Raw genomic sequence first — 20,633 nt, 5'->3', positions numbered from 1 at the left:
TGGCCCACTCTGAAATTTTCTTTATTTTATCACCTCTCTTTTTTATTGACCCCTGGCACTGATATTTTTCAGTGGATATTTTACTATGAAAGAAAGCTCCTAGCTTAGTTAGGAAAAGCTCTCCAACAAAACACAGTGTGAACAGCACTGCTGATTTATCACTATTCTGTTTTCTGGTGTTTTGTAGACCAAACAATTAGTCAAGAACACAATCAGCAGAACAAACAATAAGAGGAATAATGTTAATGCAGCTATTTGCATGACTGAATTTTAACCTGCTGCTTCATTCAATAAAACAATCCATATGGCTTGGAGAGACTTGGGCATGGAATAAGAGCCAAAATTTCATTTTAATCACCAAAGTGTCAGATCTGTACTGATCTGAATCGGCTCTTCTCAATCTACTTTATAGTATCTCAGAGCAAAGACAGATGCTAAACACAAGATAGTTTCCTGTGTCACAGTTACCTCCACATGAAAATAAATCCATCAGATGAGTGAATTAATTTAGATCCACAGTAGAGCAGCCAGCTGCAGGCAGATTATAGAAATGACTGCAGTGCCTCTATTCTAACACCATCTTAGCTGGCCTTAAGTAGACTGTGGTGAATTATAAAATAATACCGCACACACAATTTGTAGAATTAGTCATCATTAAAATCCTGCTGACAGAGATATAAGTTAAAATTAATTAAATCTGCTGTTTTTAAATTGACCGGTTCTGAAACCCTCTCTGTCTTCCTGCATCTTCTTTAATTTTCGTCCAAATAAAAAGAGACATTAATGTAACGATGATGAAGCACAGCACAGCTCAGGCTTATATAATATTTCCTTCTCTTTCCTCTGTTCTTTCTTTTAGGGAATCTGTGAACACACACCCACATGCTCACACACCGCTCTCACTTGGCCTGGAGGCAGGATTTAATGTCAATGAAAATCAACCAATTAGCAGTCAGCTTCAAACAGCATTAGCAGTATGTGCTCATGAGGAAAAAAACAGAAATGTTATGAAAGAGGAGAAATATGGGAAGAAACAGACAGAAAAGACTGTCTTATGTCTTTATTTCAGACTGAAAGCTGTAATTTTAAGGAACAGGCTGGGCCTTTTCAGACAAAGTGCTACACTGTGGTAGTTTATATCATGCTGCTTTCATACCATGAAGCTAATTCACTTTGACTGCATGAGATCCCTAATGTTGGCTGTGTGCAGGTGGAGCCATGTGAACATGAATTATTGATCTATAACAATCAACTGCACTGACAAACAGGGAGGAACTAGACAAAAAACAGGCCTTTTGTACTGTAAAATTTTCACATCACACACGATCCATATGTGTTACCCCGAATATTGGTCAAACTTTTGGAGTATTTGGAGCCTGACCCAAACTCTGTGGTTTTGGTTTTGGGTTCCTGCAATACTGGTCATATATATTTAGACCAGTGACTGTAGAAGGGGTGGACATTACAAGCTCGCTTGCAGATTTGAACCCATATAGGAAGTCCCATTGACTTCCATTGAAAAATCAATGCCAAGTCACTATTGTTGCCATTACTGTGCCTGTGTCATCTTTGCTTTAACACACTCTTAATATTCCTAATTTTTTTCTGTTGATATTTGTGCCATAACACAAGACATTACGATAAATAATTGACCAATCAGGTGCCTCCTTTAATCTCAGCTCGCCGCTGATTGGCTCAGTTGTCGCCATGGGAATGCTCTCTAGCCACTGCCTTATTGTCCAAATATGGTAATTCTGGCTCCACAATAGCAACATGGTGACGTCCATAACAGGCGACTGGATTGGCTTCATTCTCACAGTGCGTAACGCTGTGGGTGATGTCACACTGTACAGGTCCACCCCCTATACGCCGTCAATGGTTTAATGGTTTAGACTGGTGGAAGTGGGGAACACTATGCTACACAGAGGCAGCAAAACAGACTAGCAAGACAGAGCAAAGTGCTCTTTGTTGCTTTAAGGCATTGGTTGTTGGTAATGTCATGCTGTCATGGGTGGTAAATGAATTAGAGTAAATTCATTTACACTGTGTAATTTGATTTGTTGTAGAGGCTCCTTTGGCAGTGAGAACATTTGTATTCCCACCATGCAGCCCATTTTTACTCAGAGAGAGAGAAGAGAGGACAAAGAGAGAAAAAAGGAAAACAAGAGGACAAAAGAAAAACAGATGAAGGAATGAAAGATGCAGAGGAAAACACGGGGAGAGTGAAGCTGTTTTCAAGTCCTAATGTTACCCTAATTAAATGAGTGCACTCAGTTGAGGGGGGCTGCTCACTTTTCAGTGATACATAAACGATTGAGTCCATTTGCTCTGATGCTGCACAGAAAAGTCAGATACAAAATCCTGAGAGCAGCACAAATTAAAACTACTGTTTTAATCTAAGAATCTGACTTCACTTTTGTCCTTTTCCAAGTTTTATCACCACAGGGTCCATATATAAGGTAAATGAAGTTGTCTATTTTTGAAAAAATGGATAACAAATGATAAATAGTTCAGACAAACAATCAGCGACTCTGTTTTTCTTGTTCCAGAGAATAATTACACTATTCAAACCATGGTTTCTTTCTTTAACAGCAAATAACTTTATCAACCATAGTATTCACTCCCACATCATAAAAGTGCCAAACACTACATCCAAAGTACCGCACTCACTGTCATGAGGAGTTTCTTTTCCTCCTCCTTCTCCTGCTGGGCCTCCTCCCTTATGGTCCGGTGTTTCTCCTCCATTTCCTCCAGCGCTCTGACCTGCGCCTCCTTGAAGCGATGCCTCTCCTCCTCATAGTGTGCTCTGAGTTTGGAGAGCTCCTTCTCATAACCCAGGTGTTCCTCACGCAGAGACTGAGGAGGAGAAAAGAAGTGGGCTTCATGTGACTTGGTTCTCCCTAAGGCTGGGCTGAAATTAAAGAAGGGTGAAAGTACCTGTTCTAGTTTGAGCACTTGCTGTTTGTGCTGGTCATTGGCAGCTTGGCTCTGGTTGAGCAGAGCCTCTCTCTCCTCTTCCAGCCTGCTGATCTTCTCCTTCAGGCGGCTCTGCTCCTGGTCCAGGTTCCTGATGGTTGCCTCATGGGCCATCTGAGTGGCCTGCAGGGAGCCAATCTGACCTGGGAACAAACACTGTCTGTCAGACAGACTCCAGAGTCAGCAGTCAGACCAGCAGTGACCTGTTAATCACTCTGAATCTAGCTCTGTGTCAGAGGCAAACTTTTAAAATGATGGAGCATTTGCCATTATTATTGATTTAGTGCTGCAGCAATAGTTTCAACAACATATACTCCAAGTGGAGCTGCAGAGCAGAAGAAGAGCTTTCTGTTAATCTCCTCAAAGCAGCTAGTATCAGCAATTCAAAAGTTCCCCTGAGAAAAACATGCTGCTTGTAAATGACAAATGACAAATTTTCATCATGGATTATAAAATGCTTAATCCAGAGCTTTCAAAGTGAATAAAATGTCTTTCCAAACAAGTCGGTTTACATCAGGAATTTTTGATGGGGTGAGTATTCTGAATATTAACAGCATAAAGGCTCTGTGTGAATGCAGTAATGCAGAGGGTGTCTTCAGATCTTCAGATCTTCAGGATATGAAGGGTGATGTGTCTACAGTGCTTCTTCAGAAGGCTTTTCTACAATATGAGATATGAGACTGGGCTGTCCACAACAGAGAGAAACTCCGACATTTGTCAGCCTTTTTATTGTTTTTGTTCCCATTTTTCACAATTCCCATGCATTTATTTTTATATACGATGCTGCCAATACTGTATGGGTGATCTCTTTGTATTTTATGAAACAGGGCTGCTGGTAATTAAAAAGTTTATGGTGACCCATAGTCAGAGATAGAATAAGCTGGGGGATAACAAATTTTCCTCTTTAACAGATGTATAAAACAACCATGCACAACACTTCAGTGAAAAATGACAGCAGGTAGAAGGACACAGTATCTTACTGGCTTTGTGTAGGATTTCAGTTGCCTGCTGTTGGACTCGTTCCCTGCTGCTCTCTAGTTCATACTCAGTGTCCTTCAGCTGCATCACCCAGATCTCTCCGTCCTGGATGGCTTCTTCCAGCTGCTTGTGCAGGTTCTGCACAACACACAAACAGATATGTATGCACATTTACAGCACAACTATCCAGCATTTGGTATTTTAAAAGCCAGTTACCACAGCTGGGAGTCAGCCCAGCTAAATGGCTATTTCTATTCTACATGTGTTGCCTGAAGGACCATCAGTGCACACCACATTACATTTCACACCACGCAAAAGTTTTCACCCTAAGGCTTTTACTTTCGTCTTTGATTTCAGCAACTGTTTTCCATCCAATTTAGCCCCCATGCCTACCTACATTTAGCAAAAAAGAGGCTCTCATGTTGAACATACTTTAGTTGGAAAAATGTTGACACAAGAAGAAATGGGGATTTAAGTATAGAGCAGCAGTACTCTCCAAATGACTATCATAAACATGTTTTTGTCCGGTTAATTTTATTCATACAATTTAAAGGTGTTCATCAATCCCTGCATCCATCACTACACACGCACCTTGATGGTTCCCTCGGCGTTGGCCAGTGATGTCTGCAGTCTGTTGGTCTTGTCTCGGTTCTCTCTGGCCTCCTCCTGGGCTTTCTGAAGCTCACTCCTCAGCTTGGAGAGCGAGCGCTGCAGTGCTGCTTCCTGAGCCTGGAACTCCTTGCGAAGCTCAACCTTAACATGAGCAGCAAATAACAGCATTCAATTAAGACGTCAGTGGTTGCAGAAGACCATCACCACCTGTCACTGTGTGATATGTGAGGCGCAGAATTCCTGTCACAAAACGTGCAGCTGGTTTGTTTCTCCCTGTCTTTTTAAACAAGTCTGTGTTGTAGTTTTACCTCAGTCCTTTTCCAGGCCAGCAGGTTCTCAGTGGTGAGTTGGTGTGTTCTCCTCATGGCCTCCAGCTCTCTCTCATAATACTCCTGAGCCTTGGCCAGCTTGGCCTCGTACTCCTCCACCAGACGGACCTTATCCTTTGTTAGCTCCTCCACTCTCTCCATCAATGCCTCCACCTACACAGAGAGATGGATAAATGGAGAGCCAGTCATTGTTTTTTCTTCAGATTTCAGTGTTAGTCATAATGTCCAAAAGCTGAGTTTTTTGAGTAAAACATGTTGACCAGCTTACTTGTTTTTAAAAGATTAGTCTTTGGCAAATTGATTATATTAAAATAGTTGATAGGAAAGAAAAATGGGAGCAAAATAAGGGGATGAATGTAACACAAATCCATGTCAAGATTATAACCACTTTAGGTTAATAGTACACCACCAAAACCACCCTATATGTTTTCATAAATGAACATTTAGGAAGCTGCCAAATCAGCAGTTACCCCATCAGATAACTTGCTGTATCAACTCTCCACAAATGCCATGCTTTAATCAAGAAACCTTGACCTTCCAAAAGACACATCTTTCTCTATCACTCCTGTCCCACCTCTTGTCTATGTAGCTCAGCCAGTTTCTCCTGGTCTTCAGTGGAGCTGACGCTCTGGTTCTGCTGGTTGTTGAGGAGTTCCTCCACCTCCTGGCGGTGGGTGGCCCTCAGCTCCTCCAGTGCCCGCCGCTTTTCCGCCTCAAACTGGGCCTGAGCCTGGCTGAACGCCCGCAGCTTCTCCTCAAAATCCCGACGCATCTCCTCCACCTATTGAAACCACGAAACATATTCTATTCTGTTTGAATCGTTTATGTGGTAATGCCAACGTATTCTCTTCCTGTGCCAAGCTAAATGCTCACAGCGTCTCTTAAAGATCCCTCTGTAATAATTAGAAAATAAAATAATATTTCATTCTATCACTTTAGGCTGTCAGTTTCTGTCCATGCCAAATACTTGCAGGTCCTCTACACCTCTAAGTATGCAAACAGCAGCAACAAAGAAACTTGTCCATGCTTGCTGTTACAACTAAAGATGTGACAGACATAGGTGAAAAAATATAGAAAAATGTAGAATGGGATTTGATGGCATGATACCAGCAACTTCGTAGACGAAGGCAACAGACAAATCCAACGCCAACACCGACCAATCAAAACACAAATGGACTGCTGATGAACCAGGCTCATTCAGCCACCAGCTCATCCCAGGTCATTACATTACCAGACTTTATGCCCACTGCCATCAGACACTACAAAGCAGATGTGTATGATATTATCATGATATGATATGATGCATGACATGATATATGATGTGTGTAATCACACTGCCTTAGATTTTGCTATTCATTTTTATTAGATAATAGAGGAGATGTTGTATTTAAAATCTATTTACAGTAAAGCAAAGTACTCTTTTCTCTATTAGTTTGGCTTATTTGTTGCATGCATCTGTAATCTTAGAAACAAAGGTCAAACAAAAGAAGAATCCAGCACTGAAAAGCTTAAAACTGGCTGATGTTATACCACTGCTGTTCTGGTGGCATATTCTGACAATGAGTGGTGTTTCACTGTTGGTTTTAGTATGTCCCCACTTTTTTACTGGTTTCTGGCTTTTATAAATGGTATAATAAATTGGAGTAGTCACGTGGACATACATTAAACCTTGGTGCTGGATACAAAAAAATCAATAACATTGTACTCACACATTGGAGTCACAGTCTAGCTTAAGTATAATTCAATAGTATGATATAGTTAAAATTGATTTTTCTTACCTGTTTCAGAGTTTGTGCAATGCTTCTCTGAATTATACTTGTATTTCTATTCATATTAATCTACTTAATTTTCTTCATTAAAAGAACATATGGACACTTATAATAAATTGACACCAAACGCTGATTATTGATTATTATTGAGTGATATGTGGTTTTGACTGGTGGTGTGGGGATGTTGTTCTTCTGGCACTTGGTATGCTGCAGCTGTGTGCCTCATAAAAACATCATACCACTTACGGATCCCTGACAGGCACCAATTTTCAGTTACAGTTCACTTACAAGACTTTAGCAATCACATTAAACTGGAGACTAACCATTCATCGCTGGCAGCAGCTGCAGACATAATGAACAGTATCTGACATGACACAGCTTTGATACACTGTGTATGAGGTGTATTCTATAGCATGTATTAGTTAAGAACTGTCAACATGCCTGGGGAGACAAGTGGAAAGAGGTGCTGACTGAAATCTTGGTTAACTTGTTTCTCTTAATCCACTGTGTCATTTGTTTTAACATAGTGTAGCATGAATTGTTCAAGAACGCAACTTCAGAGAGAGCATAGTATCACAAATCTTTTTTTTTTAAATTATTCAGCATTAAATTGGCTGTGGGAATCACAACTCTGAAAACAATCTTTTACCAAGTCATGTGAGCCTATATGTTGAATAAGGCCTTACCTCTCTACTCATAGAAACCACTCTCTGTGTGTGTTGGGCCTCAGTGCAGAGCTGGGAGTCCTCCATTCTCTGTCTGTACATCTCAAACTCTGCTAAAGCCTGACAGCAACAAAACATCACAGTTTGCATTAAAACAAATGCAACAAAAATGTACAACTTCAAATTTACTGTATGCAATTACTTTCTGTAAAATATCACAGGATGATTGGATGCCATGCAGAACAGTTCAGATATAATAAATTCACTTCATTAAAAGCTGATGTGGCGCTATGGCATCATGTCTCTATAGTTTAGGTATGTGTGAAGCCCACAGTGTATCGACAGAACAAACACAAAAACAGCCTCACTAGACTCAGCTGAACTAAATGAAGCCCCCATGGTGCAGCAGTTAATGACCTGTCTCTTCATGTGTTCGTGTAGTTCTACAGACTCTTCCAGACTGGCCAGCCGCCGCCTCAGGTCCGCCTCATCCGCAATCTTGCTCTTGTACTGCATGATCTTGTCTCTGGTTTCTGTCACAATATGCTGGACCTGAGCAGTAGGACACAAAACAGTCAACATCTGGAATGCTGCTGAAACTATTTTAACACTAAAATAAACAATTATCACTTGGTCATGTCACACAATGCAACGTGACATAAAGTCATTAAAATGACTTTGTTCTATTTTAGATGATTTCCACAACCTACATACAGAGAAGCTAGAAATAAGAACAAAAGCAAAAAATAAATAAAAGAAGGAGCCAGCACAACACTACTGCCTCAAAGAAATCTTTCTTGGCAGGGGAGAAAAATCCAACTTTGAAATTTTAACACTTGAAAGCAGCAGTAATTTAATATACTTACCTAAAGATTTTCTTTGAAAGAAATTAACAATTTAAACTAGGTTATTATCGGGTTAAGGCTCGTCCTTGCAGTATATAAACTGCCTGCCATTTTTGGTCCTGAGCCAGATTTAATTTATGCCTGTAAATTACAAACACAGAGAACTTCTGATTGCAGTATTGGTTGGATATGTGTGTGTGGTTGCTACACTAAATTATCTGGTTCCCCTTAAAAGAAGCGCGCTCTTCACCATGACATACTGAGTGACAGTTGAATGAATGAAATGGACAATCTGGAGAAGCGTCTCCTGAGAGGAAAAGAATATATTTATATGGGAGGTAGCAAATCAAACAAGCTGCTGCTGCTCTCAGCTCTTGTGCATGTTTTTTTCCCCTCCTGGTTACACAAGCTTTATTCAAGTAGTGTAAGAAAGAGTACTATGACACATGAAATCACATTCACAATAATTACAGACTGCAGATAGAGAACAGAAATGCCGGTGAGGAATTAAGGAAAAGAAGTGAATGAATGAGCAGAAAAAAATAAATCCAGATGATTACATACGTGACACAAAGAGTCACTGTAAGGTTTGACTGGCATGAAAAATTGTGTGAATCACATGTGTCACAATCTCTAGATTCAACTGTAGCTGGACACCAACAGAGATTTTCAAGCAACATGATCAGTCCTCTCCACCACCATGAGGAAATATGTTTTGTGTGCTGTTCACCACTCTAATAAAGGCTCCAAAAACCTTGAGAATCTATTACTATTTAGATTCCTTTCACTTGGCAGCCTCTGTACCCACCCTCTTCAATAGCTGCAAAGTGAATTAAAATACAGCAGCTTCACTGCATTTTCATCTGTGCAAATGTGTCTTTACACTGAAAGAGCTGGATGATGTCGCTGTGGTTTTTGCAAGGTGTGTGTGTGCTGACCTGTTCCCAGCAGGGGGTCAGCAGTCAGCATAAAATACACCAAAATTGTAGCATGCCACTGAATCACCTATTGCCCTCCAGCCCTGCCCACTACTGCAGCACACTTTGAGTTACTACAGTTACTAGTGGACAATATTCACTTCACCAAACTTCTCAAGTTATGAAATAAGGCTGTTTTAAAACAAAACTTCTTAAACGTGACAGTCAGGATAATGCCCTTGTGCTCTATATAACCACTAGTGTTTGGTGCTTTGTGGTGTACGCACCTCATCTTCATGGGCTTCCTTCAAGGACTCAATCTCTTCTTCATGTTCATCATTCTTGGTGTTGAGAGCATAAATTACCTGGAGACAGGAAGAGAATTAGATGTGCGAATGCAGATGGGAAAGAAGGCTCTTATTAACTGTTTCAGATCAATAGTTCTACCATCAACAGTACAGCTCATCAATGCATTCAGAGAGCAAAATCAATACCAATAGCACAAGGAAAGGAGAGAAATAGGTCTTGCACGTGTGGTTAAAGACAGCCTTACCCACAGGCGGAGTTGTGTATTTACGTCAGTTAATCTAAAATACCTTCACTTCCTCCTAACAGAGTGTGTTTTGTACTGATTGTTGACCATTATTCACATGTTGCTCATACTTAGAAGAAAGCAAAGAAACATTGGGTCTCAGACTACCTGACTACCTGTAAGCCTCCACTGGGTGTGACACCCTCCACACACAAGCCTGAGTGAATAACATCATGTCAGTCATGCTTGCTCTCTCTCTGAGGTACATAAATAGGGTTTAGAAGTGCTGGAGGTAAATGATTTGCAGGAGGTTTCAAAAAGCTTAAGCTTCAGCAAAGTGAAGCCCCTAGTGAGCAGCTAATATTCATGGTGGTCATGGTCAGCTGAATTACAGCCCTCTGGCTTAGGAACTGCATTTAGTTCCACCTACAGGTGAGCGGAAAGGCTTACATTCACACAGCATGTAATGGACATAGACATGGTAATTCTCCTCCATAAGGAATAATAACACAGTTGTGGAATTATGGTTTATGATTTTCTGACATTTAAACACCATGTGAATCCACATCCCAGTAATAATCACAGCAGGTAACTTCCTCTTCACTGCACATGACTTGGCAGGAAATATTAAAACTATCACTCTAATTCAATTGTTTTACATTTTCTCCATCACAGATAATAAGCCTCTCATCTCACTCCCACATCGCTAGATTGATGTTTTATGTACCACTGCATCAGTGCTGATGCCTCAGCAGCATGTTAGTGTTAGATTCACTGTTGAAGAAGTCAGATAAAGGTGGATTAGCCCCCAGTTCTTCCTGAGTGAGACTACCATTCCCAGTGGTAAGTCAGCTATGGAAATGTTCCTTTAATTATACATGATTATTTTAATGATGCTGGTGTGCCTGCTGCTTCTCATCTCTCTCATCTCCGTTAGCTCTTACCCTTTTTATCTATCCCTTTTTTCCTTATCTTCTCCTTTGTCGCCCTTTCTTCTTTCTCTCTTCATCTCCCAGGAATAAAGACACCTACCCGTTACTATTTTCTCTTCAGTCTAACACTAAACCTTGCTTTTCAAAAATACTCTTCACAAAGCAACTTTAGACATGGCATTAAATCTCAATTGTGAAAGAAATTCTCCAATAAACGATTATGAAAAACAATTTGTTCATTAAATAGTGTTACAGGCTTTCACTGATACATGAGTGCTAAATTAACTGACATAAATTAATTAGTACTTTGTTCATTGATGAAGCAAAAACTGTCAAACATTCTCTGGCTACAGCTGCTCAAACCAGCTGATTTGCTGCTACAACACTTGCTTATTAATGTGGCTTTCCTTCCTTTTTAAACTGTGCAGCCCCAGCATGAGCAAAGACATGAAAAGTGAAGCAGGGCATGACTCAATCCCTGGGTTTGACACATGTTTTATAATAAAGGAAAACAGAGCGAGTGAAAGCAAACAGCTCCTTCCACCCCTCTCTGCTGGGGGTTTCCCAAGAAGGTTTTCAGGCCTGAGGCTTCAACCAAACCTAAAGGCCTGAAGGCAACATAGCAGCCTGCAGCTCCCACATTCAGTCAGTCAGTCAGTCAGTGTTGAGAAAACAGCAATGACACATCCTGAATCCTACTAGTGTACCCCAGTCTCTGATGCAATTCACCTGTTTCTGTTGCTTGAGGAAAGGGAAAATTTCTGCATCCTTCCTCCAAAACAAAGTTCCCAAAGAAATGCTCTTGTGGGTGTGTGGATAACAACACATAATGATGCATAATGCCTTCACCTGCAGTCTGTTACACAGTCTAAAATGGCTGTTTTAGATTGTCAGTGTTTCATGACATAAAGCATAAAGCCTCTTATTAAAGAGGTTGGAGCTTCCACTTGAATTTTTGCTTGAAAAATGACTATTATTATCTAAATACCTGCTGACTCTTTTTCTATTGGTTGACTGATTGTTTTATGGATTGAGCTTTTGAGCTCAGCCATCCTTAACTAAGCGGTTTAAACTGCTCAATTATTTAAATTAACATTCTAGTTTACTCTTAATGCACAATAACAATCCAAGCAAAATAGATGCAGTGTTTTCATGCAGGTATATAATCATATATATCTCAAATGGACCACTATTAATATTCAAAGTTAGATATCAGGTAAGCTGTGGCACCAGAATTCTTCTAATTCACTGCATGAAATTTTAAAATGATGAATATCTTGCTTTGACTATTCAAAGAGATAACAAAGATCATGTTTCTTATTGCATCACTTCATTCCTCAGAGGGGAAGAAAATTTAGACCATTATGGCAAATAAAACATCCCAGAAGAACCTCATTAAAATGTATCATTAGAGAAAATGTAGCCTGAGTTCTGCTCAGCCAGTGTAGCGCTGATCGATTCTACACGTGCAATCAATCAAACTCAGCAGTATCTATCATTACACAGGGGCAGACTGGCCAATAGCAAACTTCATCAAAAGGCCAATTATCACTAAGATTTACAGTCTGGGTGTTTTTATCGCCAAGATGACAAATGTAGAGCATATTTCTGTAGTTTCTGAGGCTAATGGATGTTTTCTACAGTCGATCACTACTGACTGAGCAACAGAATGAAGTTCTCTACCATCTGGAGAAGAACTACTTGCAGCATTTGACTTTAACAAAAAACTATGTTGCTCTGCTCTCATTATTTTCTGAGGATTACCATCATATTCATTAATTAAAGGATTAATGAAAGTCTAATTCTCTGTGGTGCTGTATTTTTAAAGCAATCCCTTGACATTTGAGCTTTTAGTCCTTTGTTTCCCTTCACCAGACACGTGCCAACACAGTCTCTGTTACCAATTAGCTGACGCACATTTACTTTGTTCACTTTGCATCTGTTCCTTCTTTTGTTGTGCTGCTCCGATGCCCTGCTCAGCGTGCATCTCTACACCACATCACAAAGCCACGGGCACAACAGACAAGACAAGGACACACTGCGTCTTTATGAGGCTGAAAATACAGAGTGTTTGCATCTGTGATAGATTCAGGAAGGAGCAGGGTACAAACGTTAACACCTTTTGTACAGGTTTTGTCTCAAAATACAGGATCTAGCGTCTTAAAACCTCTGTGTTGAATGCACTAGAATACAAGAGAGCCTAATGAAACTGAGGTGTTGCACGGACTGTAATGGTCCTGTAAACTTTCATAGTTTTTAGGCCTATAAGCATCAAAGTCCTCATTTAGCCAAGAGTGGTTCAAACTCCCAAAATAATGTCTACTTCACGAGAGATTCAATGGCTAACTGATGTCTCTGCAGTGGTTTAAACATGAGAGAGACATTCGTTGGATAGATACTGAACCTCAGTTAAAATCTAATATCCTGCTTCCAAATTAGTTTCTTCTTCAGGTCGGGTTAAGGTTTATGTTCTTTACAGGGCAGTGCCCTCAGACTATCTTTAAGAGAGGAATAAATTTGACCCAAAATAATAATTTTATGCAAGAATGCAATAGATATGAAGGAAATAATCCTGTTGAGAAAAGATCCTATAACACACAATATAAATCAAACAGCAATAACTGGCTAGTGAGAAAAAGTTGGATAAGGTAATTATATAACAACAAAATCAATCAATAGCTAATAAATATTTATCCCCCCTGGTCACCCTGCTGGAAGCTGTCTCACTTACTGATCTTTTTTCCATCTCCATAAACATCAACTCCAAAAACATTAACCTATTCATTCTGACAGTTTGAAATCATCCTAATAGGGTGAGCTGCCATACACTGACATTTTCAATACCTGCTCATAATATATAACCACTGTGATTCCTATCCACACGATTTCATGCACTTGGAGCAACTGAAGAGGCAGAAATCAAATTTCAAATGACCTCTTGACCTCAAAATCATGAGCACAGCAATGGACAGGGGCTTGTCAGTGCTCCACTCCTGCATGAAAACAACTTGATTCTACAGCATCATTTAGTTCAGTCCAGCTGTAAAGCCACATCTAAACAAAACCATGCAAGTTGCAAATCAAAAAGATCCAGAAAATCAGTGAAAAATTTCAGTATGTTGTTGTCTTGATCCTTCCACACACACAAAAGTTAGTTATGGAGTTCCACAAGGTTCTGTGCTAGGACTGATTCTGTTCACCCTGTCCATGCTTCCTTTAGGCAATGTTATTAGGAAGCACTCTATTAATTACCACTGCTACACAGATGTCACTTAGCTGTATCTATCTATGAAACCTGTTAACACAAACCAGTTAACCAGACTTCAAGCGTGTCTAACTGACATAAAGGTCTGGATGACCAGTAACTTTCTACTTTTAAATTCAGAGAAAACAGAAGTTCTTGTATTTGGGCCTAAAAACCTCAGAAATAACTTTTCTAAAATTATAGCTACTTTAAACGACATAGCCCTGGACTCCAGCACGACTGTGAAAAACCTTGGAGTTATTTTTGACCAGGACATGTCCATTAACTCACACAAAACAAATCTCTAGAACGGCCTTCTTTCACCTGTTCAACATTGCCAAAATTACATCCTGTCTCAAAATGATGTAGAAAAACTAGTCCATGCATTTGTTACCTCAAGGCTAGATTACTGTAACTCATTACTATCTGGATGTCTCAGTATCTCCATAAAAAGCCTCCAGTTAATCCAGAATGCTGCAGCCAGAGTGCTGACGGGAACTAACAAGAGAGATAATATTTCTCCTATACTAGCTTCTCTTCATTGGCTCCCTGTAAAATACAGAATAGAATTTAAAATCCTTCTTCTCACATATAAATCCCTTCATGATCAAGCTCCTTCATACCTTAAAGACCTCATAGTACCATATTATCCCAATTGACCACTTCGCTCTCAGAGTGCAGGTCTACTTGTGGTTCCCAGAGTTTCCAAAAGCAGAATGGGAGGCAGAGCCTTTAGCTATCAAGCTCTTCTCCTGTGGAACCAGCTCCCAGTCTGGGTTCAGGAGGCAGACACTCTCTGTACTATTAAGGCTAGACTTAAAACCTTCCTCTTTGACAAAGCATATAGTTAGGGCTGGCTTCAGGTAACCCTGAACCATCCCTTAGTTATGCTGCTGTAGGCCTAGACTGCCTGAGGACAATCAGTGCACTGACGCTCCCCTACCCCTCTGCTCCCTCCTCTATCCACTCACCCCAACTGGTCAAGGCAGATGGCCGCCCAAACTGAGCCCGGTTCTGCTGGAGGTTTTTTCTTAGGTTAAATGGAGTTTTTCCACTCCACTGTCGCCAAGTGCTTGCTCATAATGGATTTGTTGGGTTTTTTGTTTTTGTAAAGTGCCTTGAGATGATTTGTATTGTGATTTGGCACTATACAAATAAAATTGAATTGAACTGAATCTTACTCATCAGGTTTATTTGTTTCATGCAGGCAGAGGAAATAAAAGCTTTGAAATTCAGATGGCCTTGCTAAGCAAAATGATGTGCTTGCCTTTACAATGGTGTTCTGATATGACTAAACCATGCAGCAGGTCTGAGGGAAAATCAACCAGTCTTTCTGGTAGGGTGTAAAACTAGGATTGTGAGTTCATTGATCAATTAGTTCAGCAGAATTTAAATCTTCAACTATTTTAGTCAATTTATGAAACAATTTTCAAGCAAATGTGTCAAACACTGTCTGGTTTTCTACTTTTCCTTATCTGATATGAAAATAAACTGGACACTGTTAAAGGCAAAACAAGCCATTTGAAGAAGACACCACTATGATGGGCACATTTACATTCTGTGGAGAAAATGATAATACATTAGAAAACAGTTTTTAAAATGTTCATAATTCAACTTCAGTGAACTTTCTATTTCAACTGTCTGTGAGGTTAATATAATTATTCTTCACTGATGTCCCACGGTAATGTCATAAGGATGATTTTTATGTCTTACAACTAGATAATGTCCTACTTTCCTGCTGTGTATAAAAGCACTGCTGCATGGGACTTACTGAAGCCAACAACACAGTACCTGCAAGATTTCACTACTAGAGTACAAGGTGTGAAACTGGAAGAACACACAATACTGTGACTGACTGAAATACACAACACCTTCACAGAGAACATGGATTCACTTTATCCAAGAATTACCATCCCTCTAAGCAGCCTCAACACATGAAATGTGAATCACAAAGCAGCTGATGACTGGCTCACACCCTGACACATTGGAATAAAAAAAAAAAAGTGTCCACACAAGAGTAACACATGTGCCACATTAAGCATGACTAGTAAACAAACAGATAGCTGTAACCTGCATAAATCCACACACAAGCAAAATACAGAAATTACTCTACCATAACAGTTTTTATTTTTAAAAAGCAAAGACATCTGCATAAGACACTTGCTTTTAAGACACTCTTTGCTTTTAAGGAGGTCTGAGGACACAGCAGCTGTAATGTAATGAAATAAACTTGAATTACTTAAATACATCGTCTTTATGCAACTTCTTCAGAAAGGAATACATAATATATGGAAATAGTCGCAGAAAATGTTTCTATTAATCCAAGAAACCAACATTAGATTCAGAACATTTAATTTTTCATAAACACAATATTTCAGGAAATGACATTATAATTAGCTCCTGTATCACTGTTTTTGCTGTGGTTCTTGTGCTTAAAATGATGAACTGTGACAGTTAAATGAAAGTTGAAAAAGTTCAATCGTCACCAAATCAGCTGCAGGAAATAGTCCTGCATAGTTTCAAGAGTGGCAGCCGCCCTGTCTTTCCCCAGTGTCAGCTGCTGGCCAAAGGGGTTATGTTTGCACTGATTATTATTATTACTGACAGCACCTGAACACACTGGGCTGTCTGCAGATGACAACCACTAACAACCACCAACGGCTCCCTGGGCTGATCACATATTTAACAGTGTATATTTAAAAATCAAATCAGTAAAATTATGACATTTTGAAAACATATATAAACCATGAGTTTGAATTGTAGTGAGAGCCCTGTCAGTCTGTTTGTAATTTGTGGTTTTGAACTGCTCCTCACATGCGAAGGCTGAATGTGGCGTCATCAATGCAAACTGCATCCACACAAATTCTACTCCTGCTTATTCTATTCAGGCTCCTGGGTAAAGGGATGGGCAGGGGGCTGGAGCTTTTCCCAACATGCATTGGGCAAGAAACATCCCTGACAGGTTGTCAGGGCTATCAAAGATCTAATGCACAGAGACACAGTCTTAGTAACACCAATGCAGGCAATTTTGAGTTAGTGCAACCTGCATTTTTACAGTAGGATTGGGGAGAAAAGTCCCAGTGGGTCTGAACACGTTCTTCAGACTGCCTTCAAAATGTTAGATCTGTTGCTTGTGGATCTTAAAGCCACAAACATCGCCCTGTCAGTCTCTCTGCCACTGCAATTCATAATAATAATCAGCCACTAAACACTACATTTTAATTCTGGATATCCACATTTAAATCTATCTGCAATTCTGTGGATGTTAGTACAGCTTACCCAACTACACACGGTGTCTGTACTGGGATAGTATTACCATGCCCATTATATAAAATCTTCTCTGCTCTGTTTTTTTCCTCCTCATGTCCAGCGTGGTTGCATAAACTGTTTCCACACCGACACTAGCTGCTGTAAACATAGCTGCCACCTTAAATCTTCTACTACTGAACACCATAGTAAGCCTGTATCCTACACAGGTGTAAGGTGGACCACAAAGAAGCATCTCTGCCAAACCTCTGCATCCCTCTGATTACATAACTTCCCAGAGTCTTTTGGGTGGCAGTGACAGTCCTGAGACAGCAGAAAAACACACAGGTCTACAGTGAAAGGGCAGAGGGTAAATTCACAGTAACACGTTCTCCTGAGTATTTGGAGAGCTCTCAGTTATTGGTGCAATCACTCATAAAATACAGCATGATCAGTTTTTTGCATGCACTGTACAGCAGAAAGTAAATACAACTCTTTCTAGAGAAGTCTTGCACAGGATTTACCTCCTGAAAACTACTGATGATAACTGCATATTATTATTTTTAAAAAAAACTCCATTGGTTTTAACGGTGATCTATCAACCATGAAAAGAAGCAGAACTATAAAATTTCATCACAGGTGCTGCAAAATACCAGTGGTGTATTTGCATGTTTACAAATTACATCCCACATCAGCAGCAACACAGTAGCCTTACTACTCCACACAGTCCAGCCTGCTCTGGAGGACTTCACCACTACATTCATTCACACAAGCGCAGACCTTGGTCAGCTGAGCTATCTTCTTGCTCATCTTCAGATGCAGGTCTTGAGTGTATTCCAGCGTTAAATTCCCGTCGTAAAACATGCTGGACGTTGGAGAGGGGGTATATTTGGTGTTGCCAGTCGAGGTGTTGTACGGAGGCTGCCAGCCTGCCCCCGTCGCCATTTTCATCAGGAACAAACACAAACACGTCGTTTTAAATTCGGATAAAATGGAGAAGGTGCTGCTACGCGTTAAATCCTCCCATTGCCGTGTCTGTGGTTAATCTGCGGTTTCAGTGAGGACGGAAGACGAGGAGCGGGGACCGCGGAGCGCGAGACCGTCCCGTAACGCAGGCGCAACTGACGCGAGCGCTCCGACTGATAGGCGGGGACGCGCACCAGATGCTCAACCGACAGTACGCGCCCCGGTTCAATTGATTTACGTCTGATACTGACATGTTAAATGTGAGAGCACAGACCGTTTTTACACTCGTGTATCATTTATGCGATTAAGACAGAAAACAGCGGACATGTGGGTGAACACCTGCCCATTAATGGGTGAGCAGCGGTTTGACACCCAGGGCCCGTAAAGAATCCATGAGATCACAGTCTCTCTTGCCATAAATCAAATGTTATAGTGAATTTGTGTCACAGAAATGAGGTCAGTTTCTTTTAAAATGCGTATATAAATACAACTTTAAAACCAGAGGCTCTACTAACCATCTGGACAAGTGTTTTAAACCACCTATGGGTTTTTCCACCACTGTCCTTTGTGATCCTTTGCTCTAATAAGGTGCACTCTGTAAATTCAGTAGTAACATATATTCTACAAAAAATACCTGTGCATAGCGCGGGGGTATTTGGTTCATCTGTGCTCCAGTCAACAAGCCTAAACTACTGCAGCACGGACAGACAACACACTCTGGTGCAGTCAGTGTTCCTAAAGGGGAAACTATTTCAGGTAGGAGGATTTCTGGCTGCAGAATAAAATCTTGCTTATTGATTATATTCAGACCCACCCACTGAAACAGCATCACATCTGTTAAGGTCCAGACAGAGATTTTATGAGGAATCTTGTAGTGGTATTACACAGGGCTTGAAATGTATGACATCATTCTGGAGATGCTGCATCAATAGCTCATCCTGCACTGCCATCTACTGGTGATATCTACAAAACACATCAAAGCTGAAATAAATGGTTTACACCATGTAAAGAGAAAACCTCAGCTCTGGACTAAGTTAAAAAAATATTTCTGGGCATTATTTCTGTGTATATGGCAGGCCGTTTTAACTTCAAATAGGTCGACAGGATTCACATGTAAGATATCTAATGTATTATGTAATTTAAGATCTCTACAATGACATTTTGCCTAGTAAGAATTGACCATTGACTTGAATAGGAAAACTACATTTTATATTTTGACTAGTCAAAAGTCGAATTACAAATATCTTTAATGGACTTTTGACTAGTTATAACTGCACCTAAATGTATCTGTAATTTAGAAAATGTAAAAGAAATCTTAAAAATGCTTCTGGATATCCAAAACCACAGTATTACTAGTCACAATTCAGTTGTAGATATGACTAATCAAAAATGCACTGTAGGTATCTTAAGTGTGACTTTTGACCAGTCAAAATGTAATCGTAGATATCTAATAGATTAGAAAATTTTACCCAGAAATGGAGCACCGCAGACCGGGCTCCTGTCTCAGTAAAAACTGTGGAGAAAACTCTCGACACGTCGGACGGGAAAACATTTTAGCTAGTTAACGCTTGACTGCGTTTTACCGCAAAAATAGTCTGAAGGGGTCGCCCTGGCAACGCCAGGCGTCTGACGTCACTGACGTCACTCGGATATAAGAAATGTAATTGGGACTAGTCGAAATGTAATTATCGATATCTGAAATTATCACTCCCACTAGTCAGCATGTAATTGTTGTCACGTTGTAGTTTTGACCAGTCGAAGTGTAATTGTTGATATCTGAAATTTCATTTCTCATATTCAAGTGAAACCTATTTGTTGTTAAAACAGCTTGCCATAGGTGTACTTACCAATTCATAGATAGCATCAGGTAATAAAATGATTTTTAAAAATCTTAGATGTAAAACCCATCCTGTATAAAGCCTGTCCAGTCTGAAAATGTTACCACTGCACTTTGTAATATTGCAGGTGTTTGAACTGCACCTCCTGTAGATGGCAGCATCTCATTAATAATATTTAGCTGTGTAAGTGACCAGGACCAGTGTAACATTACAATGTGTTTATGGTTTCAACCTAATGAGAAGAAAGCAATGATCCATTTTTGTTACAGCTGTCAGTACCTGCCCCTGCATCCACACAAATACCATCACAACCACTGTCACCCTGATCCTCCCTCCACTGTGCGCCCCCTCCTTTGATTGATGCCATTCTGCTGCAGCAGCTGAGGAAGGAGCTCAACACTTCTTTTCTTTTCATGCCTTTATCTTGTGCGGTGGCAGGTGTGGATGGCTTAACGTAGCTTAGTTTTAGCTGCACACAGTTGCTTAGGGTTTTTCTTAGTCCTGTATTGAGCCTGCCTTATCAGAAACAGTGATATTCTGAAATAACAGCTTGAATTCACTACTGACTCCATTGCTTTGTTTTCCTACTTACTGACTAGTGTTTACACTACTATTGATTGAGGTGCCAGTGATTGTTAAACCAGGTCTCTTAATAACACTGGAATTATTAATTGTGGAAGAAGGTCTGTATTCATAATTTACTGATATAAACATACTGTACAGAAGGACTGCCAGCAAAATGTACTGCAAGTGTTGAAAGTAAAAGTATTCAATAACTACTACA

The 20,633-nt window shown here is 40.1% G+C and overlaps 1 protein-coding gene across 1 annotated transcript in view; it reads right to left on the bottom strand.

Moving 5' to 3' along the window:
• LOC113127602 (protein FAM184A-like) overlaps positions 1 to 17,990 on the bottom strand; it is a 37,820-nt gene extending 19,830 nt beyond the window's left edge. The window contains 10 exon segments of the mRNA XM_026302303.1: positions 2,671 to 2,856; positions 2,938 to 3,119; positions 3,957 to 4,092; positions 4,546 to 4,707; positions 4,875 to 5,048; positions 5,470 to 5,676; positions 7,351 to 7,449; positions 7,747 to 7,881; positions 9,379 to 9,456; positions 17,826 to 17,990. Coding sequence (XP_026158088.1) covers positions 2,671 to 2,856; positions 2,938 to 3,119; positions 3,957 to 4,092; positions 4,546 to 4,707; positions 4,875 to 5,048; positions 5,470 to 5,676; positions 7,351 to 7,449; positions 7,747 to 7,881; positions 9,379 to 9,456; positions 17,826 to 17,990 — 1,524 coding nt within the window.
• Between the last annotated feature and the right edge of the window lie 2,643 nt (positions 17,991 to 20,633).

Source organism: Mastacembelus armatus, chromosome 2 (assembly GCF_900324485.2).
Source record: "Mastacembelus armatus chromosome 2, fMasArm1.2, whole genome shotgun sequence".
Lineage (NCBI taxonomy): Eukaryota > Metazoa > Chordata > Actinopteri > Synbranchiformes > Mastacembelidae > Mastacembelus > Mastacembelus armatus.
Note: the sequence above shows the minus strand (reverse complement) of the source record. Positions and strands in the feature narration are given on the sequence as shown.